We start from the raw sequence: 18,278 nt of genomic DNA on the forward strand, positions 1-18,278 counted from the left end.
CTTAGAAGTTATAAAACCCTGCCTACGCTCCATAAATTTGATTATGCTTATTGATACATATTTTGCTTACCTTAAGTGTTGCAGGTCCCAGCCTGGTGATGCATATACAATCTTAAATAATCCTTTAACCTAAAAAACTCCTTTGGGAATTGTGTGAATAGGAATTCAGCTGAGGGCTAAACAGTGTATTAATTGAGACGAGAATAGAAGATGAAAGTCAAAATTGTTCTTGTGTCAGAGCCTCCAGTTAGAAACATCTCTGCATGAGGTGGAATGATAAGGGAGCAAGTACTTAATAAAGAAAGAGTCATCCAGTCTGACATTACAAGAGGTAGAAAGGAATGATTTGGGTTTCAAAAGCATATTTGAGTTGCCCTTGCTTCACTGTAAGAGAGACAGGAGGACTCAAAACAAAGAGGAGTCAAAACATGAAGTATTTTTAAATGCTTGAAAGGTGTCTGCTGTCAAAATTTAAGTAGAAACATCACTTTTTTTAAATTTTATTTGGAAAGTCTATCAATTCAGATATATATTTACAAGCCAGAACAGTGTTGATGATGAGTGAACAAGTAGTTATCATGCACAATTTTGAGCTTTAGAAGTGCAGGTAGGCGTGATCTTTTTTTTTTTTTTTTTACTGTTGGGCAGATCCAAGGTAGCTGCTTCATGTATTTATGATAAACTATCCAGTTGCTGGCTGCAGCTACATGCTTAGCATACAGATATGAGAGTGGTATCAATCTTGTCATCTAACACTCGGCAAAAGTGTGTATTTCCATAAATGTCAAACCTTTTCTTTATCCATGTATGAGTTGGCTTAACATAACCATTAAAATATAATGCTGATTAAGTTACCAGGAGCATATTGCAGGATTAACAAATGAGATATGTTGATGCTGAGCATGTTCAGTATAGAAAAGTAATCAACCTTGTTTCCTTTAAAACGGTTTGCTGATGACAATTTGTTGTACATGAATATGTTTTTTTATGAGACAAGGTTGTCTTTAGAATATGTTGGTCTACACTCATAGACAAAGACCTTTCCCACAAAAATATGCTCACCAAACAAAAGCACACATCTTCTTCAAAAATGTATGTTTCCATTTAGTATCAACAGGCAGAAGTGTAGCAATGTTACACTGCAAAAAGTCTGAGCAAGAAGGCTGGAGATGTTGGTTGGGTGTAGAAAGTGTGTGATTTTGGCACTGAGGACTGTGGTTCTCATCCTGTTTCTCACCAACAGTCGACATATTGTTTAATTGAATGCTGAAAGTTATTTGTTCCTAACCTTAACTAAGCAGTTTTAGTTGCCTAAATTATACCTAAAACAACCGGTGGCAGTTTAGAAATCCATCACCGGTTGTTTTTGCACCAGTCATATGGGTTGTTTAAGAGGGCAGTGACATATCACCTAGTTTGTCCAGTTATTTTGGAGATATACAAGGTCAAAATCCAGCCGTACAGCAACTATCAGTGACAAATGTGCTCAGGTTGCTCTGGTGAAAGGGGTGGTGGCTTTAAGCCGCCTTGCAAACTGGTGACAGATCAGTTTTACATAAAAGTCCCAAAGCCCAGAGGCTGTGGTGAGAACAGAAGTGTTGGACAGGGTGAGATATCTAACAGTCAGTTCTGTTAGCTGTGACTGGACTGCTGATGATCATCACCACAGTGACGTGGTCTCTATGTATGTGAGTGTTAAACTGAGTCATCATTTTGCTGATGCATTGGGCCTCTGTTGGTCTTCCATTAAATATCAGATAGTAGTGTCCACTGCTGATTTAATGAATGCCCTCGCTAATCCTTAGAGCTGCATGAATACCTACTGTAAAGGCTTCAATTACACATTTTCTTGCTCATGTCTTTCATGTATCCAGTTATTTTACTAATTCTTAATTAAATTGACTAATTCCAAAGTTTCCTAAAACCTAAAGTCACTAGGTCTAAATATTTTTTCAATATTATAACTGAAGCACAACGCAAATGTCTTCAAGCCTAAATGTGGTATGATACCAATCACATTTAAACATACAGAACATATTAATATAACAATGGCTTCATAAGCATTTTCATTGTGATCAAACCTTGGTGTACACATCTGTAGGTTTTGGGGTCTCATTTGAGAGCATCAAACTACTTGAATTTGCAAACATAGAAATAAAAACGTTTGCTAAATGACCAAATAAATTACCCCTAATAAAATGCCCCACTGATGCAAGGCATATTAGATGTGAGCTGAATTCTGATGTTTTATTAGCAGTTCATTTATGCAAGTGTAATCTTTGATCAGCGACACAGCAGTAATGTAAACATTAGTGGAGTGGTGGAGATGCCTTCAGTGCCATGGGGGTGGAAATGAGGTCAGCTAATTGGGACGGCTAAATATATTTTACAGGGTGCACCTTCTCCTTGGAAGGTGAAACACAGTGCCACACTCACTGCTGCGGCAAATTTAACATGCTGGTGATAATGAGGTGATTAGGACCTTCTAATGACCCCCAAGTGTCCGACGAGAGCCTATATGAAACTATTCTTGAATCGTCACATCCAATTGACAGTACAATGTAGTGAAATTCAATTACTGCATTTAACCAACTTGGGGTTCTGTGTCTTATTCGGGGATACTTTGACATGTGGCCAGAGGAGCCTGGGATTGAATCGCCAGTGTTGTTGTTGAGGGGCGACAGCTCTACCTCTGAGTCACAGCCACCCCATACTAGATTTGGGTACGGAAACCTGGTGCTAATATGGCGCCGGTGCCGAAACGACCGTTATCTACCGGCCTGAATAGTAACGCGGATTTCGGTGCCTCATTTCGGTGCCACTGAAATGCCTGCACTTCTCTGTGATGCGCCAAAACGGCCATTGCAGGCAACGGAAGCATCGCTGCACGTGGTGCTAGTTAACACTACACTTGGCAGTAGATGTTAGCCTACCGTTAGCTAGTAGCTGGATTAAACACGGTTAAAATGCTGACAGCTAATGTTAAACGTTGACAAAGTGTGACTGTATTTCACTGTTGAGGATTCCAACCCCAGGAAGTAACAGTCTGCAGCTGCCGTTGTCGGAAAAACAACACAGCAGTGCGTTCATTTTAAACTGGTAGCCTAAGCCTCATGGTGCATTCAGAGTGTTTGTAAAATACCCTTTTCCCAATCTGGTGGTTATTTTAGTTGTTTAACATCAATTTACTGGTGAAATAAGTTATTGTTATACGTTATTGTCATTACATTATTATTAAATCATATGGCCTTAGCAATAAACAAGCCGTTCTTTAATGTTGCAGACTGTAGATTAGTGCTCATCTTTTTTTTCGGTTCAGGCACCATTTAGGCACTGGCACCATTTTAAAAGTATCGCTTTAGCACCGGTATCGGAAAAAAAAAAAACCAAACACAAACCAAAAACCTCCCCCCCCCCCCCCCCCAAACTTTCCCCAAAAAAAAAAAAAAAATTCCCCCCCCAAAAAAAAAAAAAATTTTCTCTCTGCCCCGCCCTTTTTTTGTTTCTTTTTTCGGTTTTTTTTTTTTTCCCCCCCCAATTTTCCCACCCCCCCCGCTTTTTTTTTTTTTTTTTTGCAAGAGGATATAGAAACCATGGCTCACCCTGAAGAGTGTGGTGTTCTTCTGATATACTTGTTCTTTTATTAAATAACAACACTTTCAATGACATTTTAAATGCAGCTTAATAACCCAGAGACATACAGTAATGGTTGTCTGCCCTGCTCTTGTTCTACAGCTATCTCTTAGGAATACACCTTATGTTTCACATTATCCTTGTCAAAAGGCTCATTTCCTTTGACATTACTGGTTTACAGATGAAAGGATTAAAAACTTTTCAGAAGGAATTTTTAGACCAACCAGTTAACACACCAACGACCGAACACAGAGAAACCAGACATGCATGCAATTTTACATGCAGTGTATTATGCGCTATGCACTGTTGTCTGTAACTACAATGTCAGGATTACATGTCCCCAGGTCAACAGTGTGTTTATCTTACTAAAACATTCCCAGATTAAGTAAGAACTGTATTTTCTTTCAGTTTATCTTTTTGAACAGAATGATAGAGAGAGAAAACTGGGTCTATACCACAGCTTTCAAACCCAGCAGTAAGCAATAATAAGATTTGTTTCAACATTTTGCTCATGGTTACAAATTAGGGTGACCTCATCAACACCAGAAAAAAAAAAGATTTACCCAGCTTCTTTTTCTGTGTTTGGAGGAGGATTTCTGAGGATAAATACTCCCTGGTTTCATTGAAAAGCGGTCAGATGTGACTGATGCTTAATGGCTTTTTCCTCAATCCTCACTGTTTCTAAATGTTACTGTTTGTGGCTGGCTTTTCTTCCCTAATTTAACATTTCTAAATTCCTCATTTAAGAGGCACACATAGATGTCTCGCCCATTAAAAACCTCTTGCTCTTCATTGTTTTGCTGTCACGTTCCAGAGCCAGCAAAATCCTCTCTGAACAGCTGCTGCATGGAGAAATGGGTATTGCATGGGTTCTGGATGTGAATTACCATACTTGGTAATAAAGTAACATGTTGTCAAACTGTTCGCTCTGGCATAAGCTGATGCACAGTCATGGGGATATCCAGTCTCTAAGCATGAGCTCAGAGAGTTTTAATTCTGGGCAAACTCAGCAAGCTCATGAGCGAGAGAGAGCGCCAGCAAAGAAAGCCTGAGAAACATGAAAATGAACGGATGTGACACAGGGACAGAAGAAAACTCTACAGCTCTGTTAGCTTCAGGGGGTGGAAATAAGGGTTGCTAGAATCATTCTGTCCTGTGAGGCCATGATGAGATTGGATGTTTCATTTTCTTCGAGGAACAGATGTAAGCCAGGCATACAAGTTTGAACGCAAAATACTATATGACATGAATTTACATGAACTTCTATTTCATCTGCTACAGTAGATAATCTGAAGTAATAAATGGGATGTAATGCTGGACAATAAAGTAGCATGGGGAGTCCACTGTGAAACAAAGGATATGCATAAATGATATTTACTTGGTGAGAACTGGGCACAGAGTTTCTACATTGTCCAACAGCTTTGTCTTCACAAAGCACCATACTAATATTCCCGTCTTTACTATCACTCAGTTTTTTTCTCAGTACATTTTCAGACAAATCTGTCCTAAAACAATATAAATGTAATACCTGAAATCAAATTAAAAGGAAACATTTTCATTGTTCTCAGTTCATTCAGCTGTTACCCATGAACAGAGTGCCATGACTTGTTTAAAATGGAACCTAACCTCTCATCTGAGGAATGTTTCATTGCCTTCACTGGATTGTACGTAATCATTTTCCAATTAGATTGCGACAGTTAGACGGACGACACACTTTGGGTTCTATTAGCTCCCAGTTAGACAAAAGTGAAATTAGATTAGTGAGGTCAGATTTCTCTGTGACCACATCACTGGCCACTGTCATCTGCTACAAAGATTAGGAACGGTGCCACAGATTGATGGAGGTGATCGGACTGCCATTAATGGTTTGTCTCGGATGACTGTGATGAACATTTAATTGCTTGAGTCGACGGATCGGTAAAGATTTCGGCAGCATATAGACACCGGCGGTGGATTAAAGCTGGCCTTGCCTCTGTTTATTTTGGGCCATTCTTGATGAGCTCTGCATGTTTTGGGACTCTGGGGGGTAAAAGACAGCGGTGTTTGATGTATTCTTAAGGATGAAGTAGCTGTTTTTTGATTATGGGATGAATGCTTTGAATACCAGAGTCTAAGTAGAAAATCAGATTTTGAAGTAACACTCTCACAGCCTCACAAAATATCGCTTGGTGTACTTGACTAAAGTAATAAACTTACTCTTAAACATGGCTCACGGGATGGTACAATTAGTGTGGGTGCAAATTATGTATAACCAGCCAAATATAATTAATTTTTCATTCTAACACAGATGCTTGTCTTTTATATTGATAAATAAGTTGCTGCATGTCCATCAGAGCTGTTTAAGTCAGGCACCTACTGTACCATAGTCTATGGAAAAAATAAATTGGACTTTTACTTCAGGAACTGTGGGTGCCTGGAATATCTCCTCCAACCTCACAACTCTAGTGGAGACAGAAGGAATTGGTTTTCAGTTAGATTTAAGATCTTTATGGTCCAAGTGAGTCTGTCTTGCTCAGCAGGGACAAAGTTTGAGAATAGATAAAGCCCCAAAACTGCAGGCAGCTTGATTCAGTCACCAGGGACAATTTTTAATGAGCTGCTGTTAATTTCGACCCAAACTTCACTAATGAAGCTGCTTGGTGCTTAACAGTATAAAGTGGCTGTAAAAAGTACACTCTGTGTATGTGTGAAACATTAAAGCAAAAACCTTTCCAAAACTTTCCCTCTTAACATAACATGTACTGCAGGGTTCGAAATGAGGGGGGTCTGGGGGGGTCCCGGACCCCCCATAAGTCATTAGGGACCCCCTATAAGAATTTATTTTTAGATTTTGGGGGGTCCCCGACAAATATTTTTAACATTAAAAATGATTGTGAAAATTATAGGTCTTTAGTGACGTTTTATATTTATAACAATAATAAATTTATTTCCTAGCGCAATTGGGCAGCAATCAGGGCAGCTAATAGCATCACAGATTGTTGTTGTGGTCTTCCGGCGCATACAGTACAGTCTATGGCGCAGACACGTATGTTATTGTTGAACGCGGCAAAAACGAAGCCTCACAAAGAGTGAAATCCCTAATGAAAATCCTGTAAGTGCTTCGATTATGTTTATATCTCCATAATAATTGCTTATTATAGTAAAATATTTGGAGTTGGTGTTCCTATATCAAAAGTTGCATTAACTAACTTAGATACCCAGTGTAACGTAATGATTAGAAGAGTGCGTTTGTCAACGTTTCTTGCTAGCTGTATGTGTATGAAGCATAGGTATGAAGCCAAATAATCTGCCAGCTAACAGCAGACATATAGCAGTTAGACTAGTTATTCAAAGCTAGCATAACAACCTAATTGTCCAGTCAGTGATTTTGAATAATGTGGTTACTATTGGATTATTGTCATTTTAATGGCTTTCAGTCATGTTAGAATATCTTACTTTTTTTTTTTTAAACGTGTCCCTAAAGATTTTAGTTCAGGTTATAGATTGACTACTTTAAAACAAAGTAAACTATCTAATGTAGGTACAGTCTTTATAGACATCATTATTACTCAATCCAGCCGCTAGTTGTTTTACAAATTCCATTAACATAAGGGATGAGAAATGCCATTTGTATTTGATCAAACCCTTTGAAGGTGCATGGTGCTGCCATAATGAGTACACCTGGTGGATTTAGGTAACTTAGTTAAATTCCTTGCTCAAGGAAAGAATGACCTGTTATCCACTTTGTCATGTCAGGGATTTATATAAGGTGCTGTAACTTTGTTGCTCCAGAATTAGAGGGTTACCTGTTAGATTATAGCCAATCCACTTCTCCAGACACCACTACAATACTGGGACTAGCCCAAACCATGTACAACATCCCAAGACCATTATCCCACCTTCAAAATATGTCAATATAATTTTGCCTGCAGTATATAGTGTAGCAAGGTAGTCTTCAGTATTTTTTATACTTACATTTTAGGGGACCCCCCAAGAGTCCTAAGTCATTTCGAACCCTGATGTACTGTATATATGTTGGTAACATTCCTTCATTCCCATGTTGCTAAGACCACAGCAGTCACTCTTTCCTCTTACCCAGCATGTTTCAATTCATCAATGATAGCTGCCACAGTCACTGCAGAAGTGGCAGCATGCCTACAGTACTTACACCAAACTACTATAGCTAATAGATGATGTATGGACTCCAGTTCCCTTCGTCAGCAAGTCATCCCAGTATTGTGGAAAAGGAAATGACTCATTTGATTAATTACATTGGAGAACACATATGTCCAGGTCAATAAGCCTGATTAACTTACATTTGATCAATACACATTTACAAGCAACATGCCAACCTGCTGACCCTGGTACAATGTTAGAGGAACAGCCTGCAACCTCATGATTACTTAGAAATTCAGTATTCATGTTTATCTTCAGTGCAGAGTGCCATTTTCTGGTCGGTGCATAATGAATGTTTGAGGCTAGAAAAGGTACTGTGCCGTATGTACCTGAGCATGGGTCATGAATTATTGAACAAAGGTGATTTTGCAGAGTCAACAAGATGAGGACGTAATACAAATAATCTGGTGCAAACACACAGAGTCATCATAAATGCTGTTTGCTTACCCTAAATGGATCCTAACAAAGATGATCATTTAGATCTAATGGCCTCCGAAAAAGATGCATAAAGAATGGTATAAAATCTACCTTGGACACATACAGTATACTGCTAATTCAATCAGGAGAGACTTCGTTTGCAGATATGCAAAATTATTTATTGTACAACTGTATAATATGAAATGTACAAAGTCTTTTGGAGATTAGACTCCATCGAATCAATAATATATTTCAAGGGGGTAGAGAACAGGAACAAAACCCCCCGATGGAGTCCAGACACTGGTGGCGGTGGACAAAGAGACCAGAGACCGGACCGAAGAGGCAACAGAGCGGATATATCACATCTTATAGGAGGAATGGTTTTTGGTTTTCTGCCTGAGCAAAAATCAAACGCCATTACAGCAAATCAACACAGATGGCTATCCCATATTAATAATTAATGTGCAGTTATGGTGAATGCATGACATACTCAACATCGCTTATTCCCACTGTATCAAAAAGACATAGGACAACTCATGAAAGTTTCACAAAGTGACTGGCATACAGTGGATCTTTTACTGTTAAATACAAGCACTCCCCTGGCAGAGCTTATGGAAGGCTATCCATTAATCAGCTGAAAGAGAAACATAAAGAGGCGACCCTTAACAGTTGTGTGAGGCCTTAATGTGCACTAAAGGATTGTAATAAAAGTCTTGGATATATACATTCTTCTGAGTTATGGCCAAGAGCTGTGAAAGCATCGCAAATAAATGTCGGAAGAGTTTGTTTCAAAAAGAAAAAAATGTCATTGTTCTGACCAGATAATTCCTGGCATGAAAGAAAAACTACAGAGAGACCCTTTACCCACTAGACATCAAGATTTAGAGTATGTGTGCTAAACATCATGCAACACACCTTAACAAACCTCTTTCCTCTGCTTCAGTCTGTTCACAGTTCTCAAGAGGAGTGTACGCCATTTTCGGATTCTACGACAAAAAGTCTGTCAACACCATCACGTCATTTTGTGGGACGCTCCATGTCTCCTTCATTACGCCCAGCTTCCCTCTGGATGGGAATCAGCAGTTTATCATCCAGATGAGACCTGATATCAAGGGGCCCCTCCTCAGCCTAATCGAGTACTACAAGTGGGACAAGTTTGCCTACCTGTACGACAGCGATCGAGGTAAGTCAGACCAGTAAGACCTCATTATTTCTCTTTTGATAGCTTCTTTCCAGATCTGTTTTCCCAAAAGTTGCCACCATTTTTGGCATAATGGAATTACCTGTTTTCCTGTTTTGATGTGTTTCCATTGGAAGTTGGACTGGGAGGCATAGTCTAATGGAATACATACAGTATGGGGCTTTAGCTACATATTTAGAGCAGGCATATTTAGAGCTTGATTGAAAATTAAATGTTTTCCATTTTAACATGACATCGTCCATTGCCCTTTGCTTAAACAATGTGAATGTCAAACTGCTTATTTCAGCACTAACACCTGTAACACACTGTATACATGTAACGCAGCATCGGTAAATAGAGGTAAAAGGCATTTTGGTGCCTGCCAAATAGCTTGTCACAAAGAATCAACTATAGCACCTCATGTTTGTGAGAGTCTATTTTCCGAAATATCGAGGGGAGGGGAGGCAGTCAGGCACTTCCACACTCATCCCACATAGAGGTGTGATTTGTTTGCATTATGTGTTTGCTGATATGAACACTGAGTAATACAAAGTTGCATCTGGCTTCACAGCTGGCCATTACAGTGGTAGACAGAAGATACATGTACTTTCTGTACAGTACAGGCCAAAAGTTTGGACACACCTTCTCATTCAATGCGTTTCCTTTTATTTTCATGACTATTTACATTGTAGATTCTCACTGAAGGGATCAAAACTATGAATGAACACATATGGAATTATGTACTTAACAAAAAAGTGTGAAATAAATGAAAACATGTCTTATATTTTAGATTCTTCAAAGTAGCCACCCTTTGCTTTTTTTATTAATAAGGGAAACAATTCCACTAATTAACCCTGACAAGGCACACCTGTGAAGTGAAAACCATTTCAGGTGACTACCTCATGAAGCTCATTGAGAGAACACCAAGGGTTTGCAGAGTTATCAAAGTAGTCATAGTTTTGATGCCTTCAGTGAGAATGTACAATGTAAATAGTCATGAAAATAAAGAAAACGCATTGAATGAGAAGGTTTGTCCAAACTTTTGGCCTGTACTGTATGTAATTATGCAGACAGTTAGTTGTTGAATATTATGCAGTAGTGTCAGAGGAGAATCTTAAAACCTCCTGAAGTTATGAGATCTGAACACGTACTCTGATATTGAACAATTTGTTGTCTATTCTATGTATGGTTTGTTGAGCATTGAGTTTAAGTTCTTATTCAGCTTTGAACTGCTTCACATTCACACAGTAAACTCACATTCACACCTGGGAGCTACCCAGTCTTGTACTGTTGGCCTAAGGGTAAATGGCTCTTTTTAGTGAGGAGACAGATACTCTCACACTAAATATACTAGACACACACACACACACACACACACACACACACACACACACACACACACACACAGCAATTTAAATTGATGATTATCTGGTCACTCATTATTTATCAGTCTGCATATTTAAGTAAAGCAAAATCATAAATGTTGCAGTCAGAAGTAAGAGTGTCTCTATGTTCAGCCTGTACACCTGTAATAGCGATCCTGGATAAGACCATGGACTGATTGTGTGCAAGATGAAAACAATTGTCCAACCTGAAAATGTAATATCCAGACTTACTTCATATTCAAATATATATATATATATATATATATATATATATATATATTCCATCTATTCTTCGATATCTTTTATCAGTGATTTTTTTTCAATTCCACACTGATATTAAGTATTATTATTATATTATATATTCCATTTATTCTTCGATATCTTTCATCAGTGATTTTTTTCAATTCCACAATGATATTAAGTCTGGAAATTTTAACACACATATATATATATATATATATATATATATATATATATTCCATCTATTCTTCGATATATTCCATCAGTGATTTTTTTTCAATTCCACACTGATATTAAATCTGGAAATTTTAATTTAGCAGAAATTTTAATTTAGCAGACGATTTTCTTTGCCATCTGAATCATGCTTTATCAGCCTTACCACTCACATCTAGTGTCTAAATATCACACAACATGGAAAGCCTTGTGTGAAGTGTAAAAACAATAACGGAAACACATGACTGCTGCTTGCGTGTTATCTCTCTTTGCTGCTTGCATGTTACTCATTTGGTCCCACAATGAAAAAGACATCTCTTCTACAGATAGAGTTCAATGAAAGAAGAGACTTAAGACCTCAATATTATCCAGTTTCAGTGGAATAACACTATCAAGAGTTCCTTTTTTCTGTCTGATAGGGATGTTCGGCTTTCAGGTTACACGTCCTAAGTCCCCTTTTTTACTTGTCATTATTGAAGATGAATCATTCATTATTTTTTATTTTCTGCACACTAAAAGCAGGAGTTTGGGAATCACTTCCAAAAAGCACTTTGAAGGTTTTGAATGATATTTCACAAATGCCCAAAGATGGCTTTTACCAGAACATTTAACTAATACACTGAGAGTAATAGTACTATAATTTCTATACACTAGTGTTTGGGTTGAATACAGTATAGTGCCAGTGGCTTAGGAAGGATTTAGTGCATTTTATGTTCTCTGTTATCTCTAACTTACCGTTTCACATCACTTAAAGTCTCTCACTGCACCTTTTCGCCTGACATGCACATGCTGGATCTAACTACAGTATCTCTGTTATGCTGTACCCTCCCTCTCATCTCTTTCCACATGCTCTTCTGCCAGAATCCATTGCTAATCTTCCCAGTCATCCTTGTTCTGACAGTAGAACTAAATATTGCCCCTCTCCTAAATCAGAGGACAGGTTCCAACCTGCTGTTTTAGATTGTCCTCATGCTAATGCTAGCTCTGACCTGCCTCTATACTGTACGTCAGCGATGGCTACAGTATAAGGGCCTGTTGTGCATATTTCATCATGGCATGGCTGTCTAATTAGGTCAGTGTGATCCACTCATTCCCATGGCAACTGGATTGTGGAGAGAGACAGAGAGAGAGAAAGAAAGAGAGAGAGATTGTAAGTGACTGAGCGGGAGACAAAGCCATAGCGTTGCCACTGGTTGTGATGAATTCTATTAGCACATTAAGACTATGAACCAGCACTACCATTGTCAGCTGTTGTCAGTTAGTCAGTTCAGATAATGAATGTGTATGTGGGTGGATAGGCACTAATACAGACATGTTCTCAGTCAGACTTTTATAAATGCATTTTCTTACTAAATATTTAATATTAAAGTACCGCCTCTTGGATTAATAGGAAATGAACAAATAAGGGAAAGGAAAAGGAAATAGTTTTTCTTTTACAACCTGGGTCTTTAATCACCATTCCTATAAAAGCAGCCCAGTAACCTTAGGAACTGTATTAGATTTACATCCAATGTCAAACTTTGTCTTTTAACCATAGCCTTGATCTTTCCCTAACTTTAGGTAAGTGTTGTGGTTGCCTATCCCTCATCTAATGCTGAAGTTACCCTTAGCTCTATAAAGAGCTTTTTTAGGAAAGCCAAGCTTGTGGGTGTCCACACTGTTTGCTGTGTCTTTAGCCATTTTGTTTTGCTGTGGTTATGGCTTTAGTTATTGCTGTCCAGCTGGTGCTCGGCCCTAGCTGGTGAACGCAGTTGAACATGTAGCAGATAAAAAGGTGGATATTTCCCTCAGAGGTAGTGGAAAGTAAAACAGAGCCAAAAGAAGAGTGAATATTGAGCTAACATTTATCACACATCACTCAATTTGAAAAGCCCAATAGCTGTTTTTTTTTCATTTTTCTTACTTTTGTTGACACTATGTATATGTTGTAAAATGTATGACCTGTGGACCTGTCATGATATTATTTAACAAATTCAAAGAATTCAAAAAGTCATGGCCATCCATGAGAGGATGAATGCCCTTTTCCTTCTTCCTAAGGAAATTACCATTTACAGATTTTTTCTCTTATTGCAGCGCTGCATGCAATCACAAAAGTCTGCTGTCATATCTTTCAAACAGAGCATATAACCACTTACCAATTGATTTAATTGATGCTTCATTTGGTATTATGCAGTAAGTTGACATGTACTGTATACCTGGGGAAGGATGTTGGACCTATACCACGGTGGATGAAGCAAAGAGATTATAGCTAATATGGAGCTGTAATTGTACGTATTGAATTGCTTTCCTCTATGCATTATTTATGAGCCTTTTCTTGCCTCATTTGAATAGTTTTGCATCATACTATGCATATTCTCATGCAGGCACATACATAAACTCATTGAGATGTTGTTGGTCAATGTGCATGAAGTTCAGCTTTCACAGTCAAGGCTTCATGTGCGATCACTCAAAGAGAAGAGATCATCTTCTCACTCTCTCAAAGGAAGTTATGGTTTACTATTACTACAACATCACAGTTGTGATTACCTCTATGTTTTATCAAATTTCTGAATAACAGAATTCTATTTTGAACAATTCATGTCTCCTAATTCTCACCTGACCTTTTAAATCCAGGGCAACTTAGTGGTAAATGTGAGGTCACATAACATCTTTACTCTCCAGTGCATTGTTTGGAACATGTCTGTTTGAATGGATGGCATAATATAGAATATGCATCATAAAGCAGTCTGTGAACTGCAGAGGAAATCAGTGGAGCCAAGTATCTTCTTGAGTTCTTGATTTGGAGCAGCAACAAAGGTGTTACTGTATATTATTCTTTATTATATCACAAGATCCACTGTACAGATACATAGATATATAATATCTGGAGTAGACTGATGTGCAGCAGATTGGAGAAAGAAAGCCATTAGAAGTGTCTAAGCAGTGGTGAACTGACCTTTTAATGATGTTGTGGATATTATTAACTCACTGAAGACACTAATTTAAACTGTTGTATTATATAATTCAGTCCATTCCAGTCTAGTCTCGCATTGCCAGACCTCTCTCCAAAGCGCTGTGTCAGCAATGAAGTATGGTTTGGCTACAATGCCTACCTGGTCTGGGATAGGGGACAAAACGCTCTGGCTTGTTTTTGTTTCTTTAAACCAATCACAACCGTCCTGTTTGGCGCTAAGACCCGATAGCAGAGATAGCGAGCAGGGTAGGGACATCCAGCACATGAGATACGCCCTGGATGTCAGGCTTTTTCCCAGCAATGTTAATCCCTTGAGCCAAACTAACTCCAGTCTATTTCCATTTAAACCATGGGCAGTAAAGCATTACTTGTTGTTTCAGTCACATTTAGCCCCCTAACATTGTAGGGGTTGGCTTATATGGCAGTCTTACCCAGAGTTAAGGTTTGTTTCTGTGTGCACATGCAGAGACTTCTGAGTCGTCTGAGATGTGTTAGCTTGGCTCTGGGGTTGCAGGTAGTGGGAAATGGTGATCCAAGAGAGGAGGATTGCACCTTTTGATAACTACAAAATTGTCTTATTTACATGTGTGTTCTTCGCTCGCTAGCTAGCCAGTGCTTTCAGGAGTTACCAGGGTTAAGTTCAGAGTTAGAGGTTGTGTTGTGTGTAAACCCTGAAGCTTCACTGTGAGGAAAGGACTTCTGCAGGGCTGTGCAGTTAGTGTTAGCTCATGATGGTCAGTGAATTCCTCAAAATTGTTTCCTGGCTGCTTGTTAAACCACAATGCCTAATATATTTTTATATGTTTAATACAATAGATGCAACGTGTGGGTCTGAAGGCTTTGGAGTTTTGGAAGGTGCTTTTGATAGAGATGGACTGAGTAATGCAAGTAATGTTGTGTTGCTACGGTTGGTTACCTTGTGGCCTAATATAGAACACTGATTAAACTGTTAACAAATTGTATGAGTGAGGTGGTTATCTAAAAAATAATGCATAACACAAAGGCTGTGACCACAGTGACATGAAGTTATGCATTTTGTTATTTTAACTTATTTTGTATATTTGAAATTGCACAATGTGAGTAGATTATACTATAAAATATATTATATATTTTAATTTGTATTTTGATCAATATACATATTTATTAAACTCAGGACTTTTCCAACATTACAGTAAACATTACTCTCTTGCTCTAAGTAGGAGAAGCTGCTACTTTGTAAATAATAGACATGTAATTATATTAATTTAGGCATCAGAGCTTTTTCAGAAAATAATACATATACCATTTAAAATGTGAGAAAATATCAAATCGCCCAGTATAATAAGACATTTACAATCATGTTTAAACAGATAGAGCCACATTTTACATGTGTGACATGCCTGATTCAAGGACAGACCCACTCTCACATACAGTTCAAAGACACTCATCATGTAGAATTATCATTTAACCTGAACCACCATTATTGCAGATTTAACCTTTAGGCTAACATTTTCTTTTGTCCTTGCTTTATCTTCTCTGTAAATCACTATTATTTTTAATTATCTCTTGTAATAAGCATTGATGAAATAGTCAAATGTAACCACAGCATAATGACCTTACTGTAATTGTGATGTATAGTTAATTCAGATAAAACTGCAAGCCTCCATTTCCTCCCCACCATCATAAAATCACCGCTGCGTCACATTAAATTGATTACATCTGTAATTCACCCCGCTGTAGCATCGTGGAATGAAACACTCAACCATTTTTATCAAACTGCTTTCAAACTGCCCTCTGCAGACCAGGGATCAATATCTGCAGAGATTCAGCTGGGAAACTAGATAGAGAGTGTGATAGGAATATAAGTTCAAATGGAGACTGTGGTCTTTGCCTCTAACAGACTGCACACAGATTGATGGAAAGGTGCAACGTTTAATTGACTTACTCACATATGGCAGCCTGTGTCTGTTCTCTACTGTATCACTTAGTTTTGATTCGTTTTGGGGTAAAGAATGAAACAGGCAAGCATATAGGATAGTATTGATGTAAAGATTGTTTTATTAACACTCACCCACTTCTACAACAAACCGAGGTAAGCTGCCTCCAGCCAGGCTGAGTGCTTCAACCAAACACATTTAGATCATTTTCACTGGTGGGAAGCCAGTGAGGGATGATGGCGGGATGGAGGACACCACATGGTTATCTATACCTTCCCTAAAGACCAAGCGAAAGGTTGGGAAAGGGAAGCAACATCCATTAAATTGAGCTTGAATGGTTAATTATTTTTCTTGGAAACAACAGTCGTCAAAACTATCTCCACTCAAGGTATATGTGTTCACTTGTTCTGGAAGTTTCCTCAGCTGTCATGGAACAGTAGATGTTCAAACTTTTGATTATTCTGAGCACTTTTAGGACTTTTCTTCCATATTGGCTGAAACATTGAGCTTGACAGTTCGTTATTGACTTTTTAAAAAGTAAAAGTCCTCAGAAGAACGAAAAGTGATGGAGCTACAGTGATGGAGCTATAGCTCCATGACAACTGAGCAAACTTCATCTAATAAAGGCTGTGTGATACGGTGAAAAGCTTAAAGTGGCTACATGTAACTTTCAGTTTGTGTTGATTCTAGCGGCCACTTTGGACAAAAGAGCAAGTGTTTTTACCACGCCTGCTGTCATAAAGGTCTTTTATTTACGGTGCTGTATTACTGAGTTAGCGTTACTGGGAGGTCATATAGTTGCAATGAATGTTTTGCTCAGACAGAAAATCATTCATTTACAATAAGAGAATACGTTACAGATGCATCGTTGCATTTCAAGTGTTGTATACAGTAATTTAGCTTACTTTGGATGTATCATAAGCTAAACCTGGTATCACTGTCACTATCTCACGAGCCAAAGCATTAAGAGTTTGTTGTACAAACTTAATAATAATAACTTAGATTTACATAGCGCATTTCATGAAACCTAAGAACACTTTACACAAGTACAGGGGGACAAGGGAGAAGAAAATAGTAGGCCAACATAAACACTGACTGAAAATGTATCAAAACCAGGTGCTAAATGGACGGGGGATGTCATTTCATGTAGGCTACTGACTTGCAACCAAATTGCGCATTGAAGTTAATTCATGAATAAAATAGACAAATTACATACCTGAGGGCCAATTCGGGGTCCATTTTGAATCATTTACAATCCCATAATTGTCTCCATCTGCTAAAAGTCAGACCGAGATTGACTCAGGTTTTTTACCCATTGTCTATCACTTTCCCTTTTAGCTTTTAGTTGTTCTTCGTTTAATCATTTTTTTTTTCTGTGATGGCCCTGCCCCTGAACCAGCCATAGCCACAACAGATAACTTCTAAAATTAAATTAAATTTAAAAACAATTAGGCCTATATAAAGAGATCTCCTGCTACCCTTTTCCCTGGCTGGATACACTAACACAGGCTTTTCCGGTGTTACGCCGAAATCTGTGACCGGTCAGAATGTGTGACTGTAGCGCCGTCTACCTGCCGAAAAAATCGGACCCGGGCAAAGACATAAAAAAAAAAACTAAATAAATATAGCATCTTGTTTGCTGTTACATGTCATTTATGATCATCAAATTAAATATTACATCGTTTAAGAAACATTTCAAAGTTACATAGTTATTTTAAATGGACATTTAGTAGAGATTGTTTTTGTCTAGACTAAATTGTTTAAAAGATTGAAAAGAAAAACGTGTTTAAACATAAATCAGCAATATAAAACTTTTGGTATTGATGCAGTCAAGCGTGTTGTTAGACACACTTTCCTCCCACATGTTGGTCAGGTTCATACCAGAACCCCTGTGACTCATCTTGATGAGCTCTTACATAAGGCATTTCGTCTCTGTAAAACCTCCACAGGGGTTGAATAAGCAGACAGTGATAGTCTGAAGTGAAAGATTTACCCATGGTTTTGAATAAATCTCGTCTGATACAATTGTTATGAGTTTATTTTCAGATTTTTTTCTGCTTCTGCCATTGGTTTTTGCTCTCATGACTTTCCTTCCTAGTGGCTACTTCTGAAGTTTGTATGGATGTGACCTTACAACAAGCCCACAGAAAATCATATACAACCAAATTCGGAAAGCTGGTTTCAGG

The 18,278-nt window shown here is 38.1% G+C and overlaps 1 protein-coding gene across 8 annotated transcripts in view; it reads left to right on the forward strand.

Annotated features, from left to right (window-relative positions):
* Nucleotides 1-18,278, forward strand: part of gria2b (glutamate receptor, ionotropic, AMPA 2b) — a 54,655-nt gene that overhangs the window by 19,449 nt on the left and 16,928 nt on the right. For all 8 annotated transcript variants that reach the window (XR_005640495.1, XR_005640496.1, XM_039813733.1 and 5 more), the window contains exon 3: nucleotides 9,149-9,388. Coding sequence is in view for 6 of the 8 variants with exons in the window: in XM_039813733.1 (XP_039669667.1) it covers nucleotides 9,149-9,388 (240 nt within the window). In the remaining 2 variants the exon portion in view is untranslated. The remainder of the gene's footprint in view (nucleotides 1-9,148; nucleotides 9,389-18,278) is intronic.

Source organism: Perca fluviatilis, chromosome 10, assembly GCF_010015445.1.
Source record: "Perca fluviatilis chromosome 10, GENO_Pfluv_1.0, whole genome shotgun sequence".
In the NCBI taxonomy this organism is placed as follows: domain Eukaryota; kingdom Metazoa; phylum Chordata; class Actinopteri; order Perciformes; family Percidae; genus Perca; species Perca fluviatilis.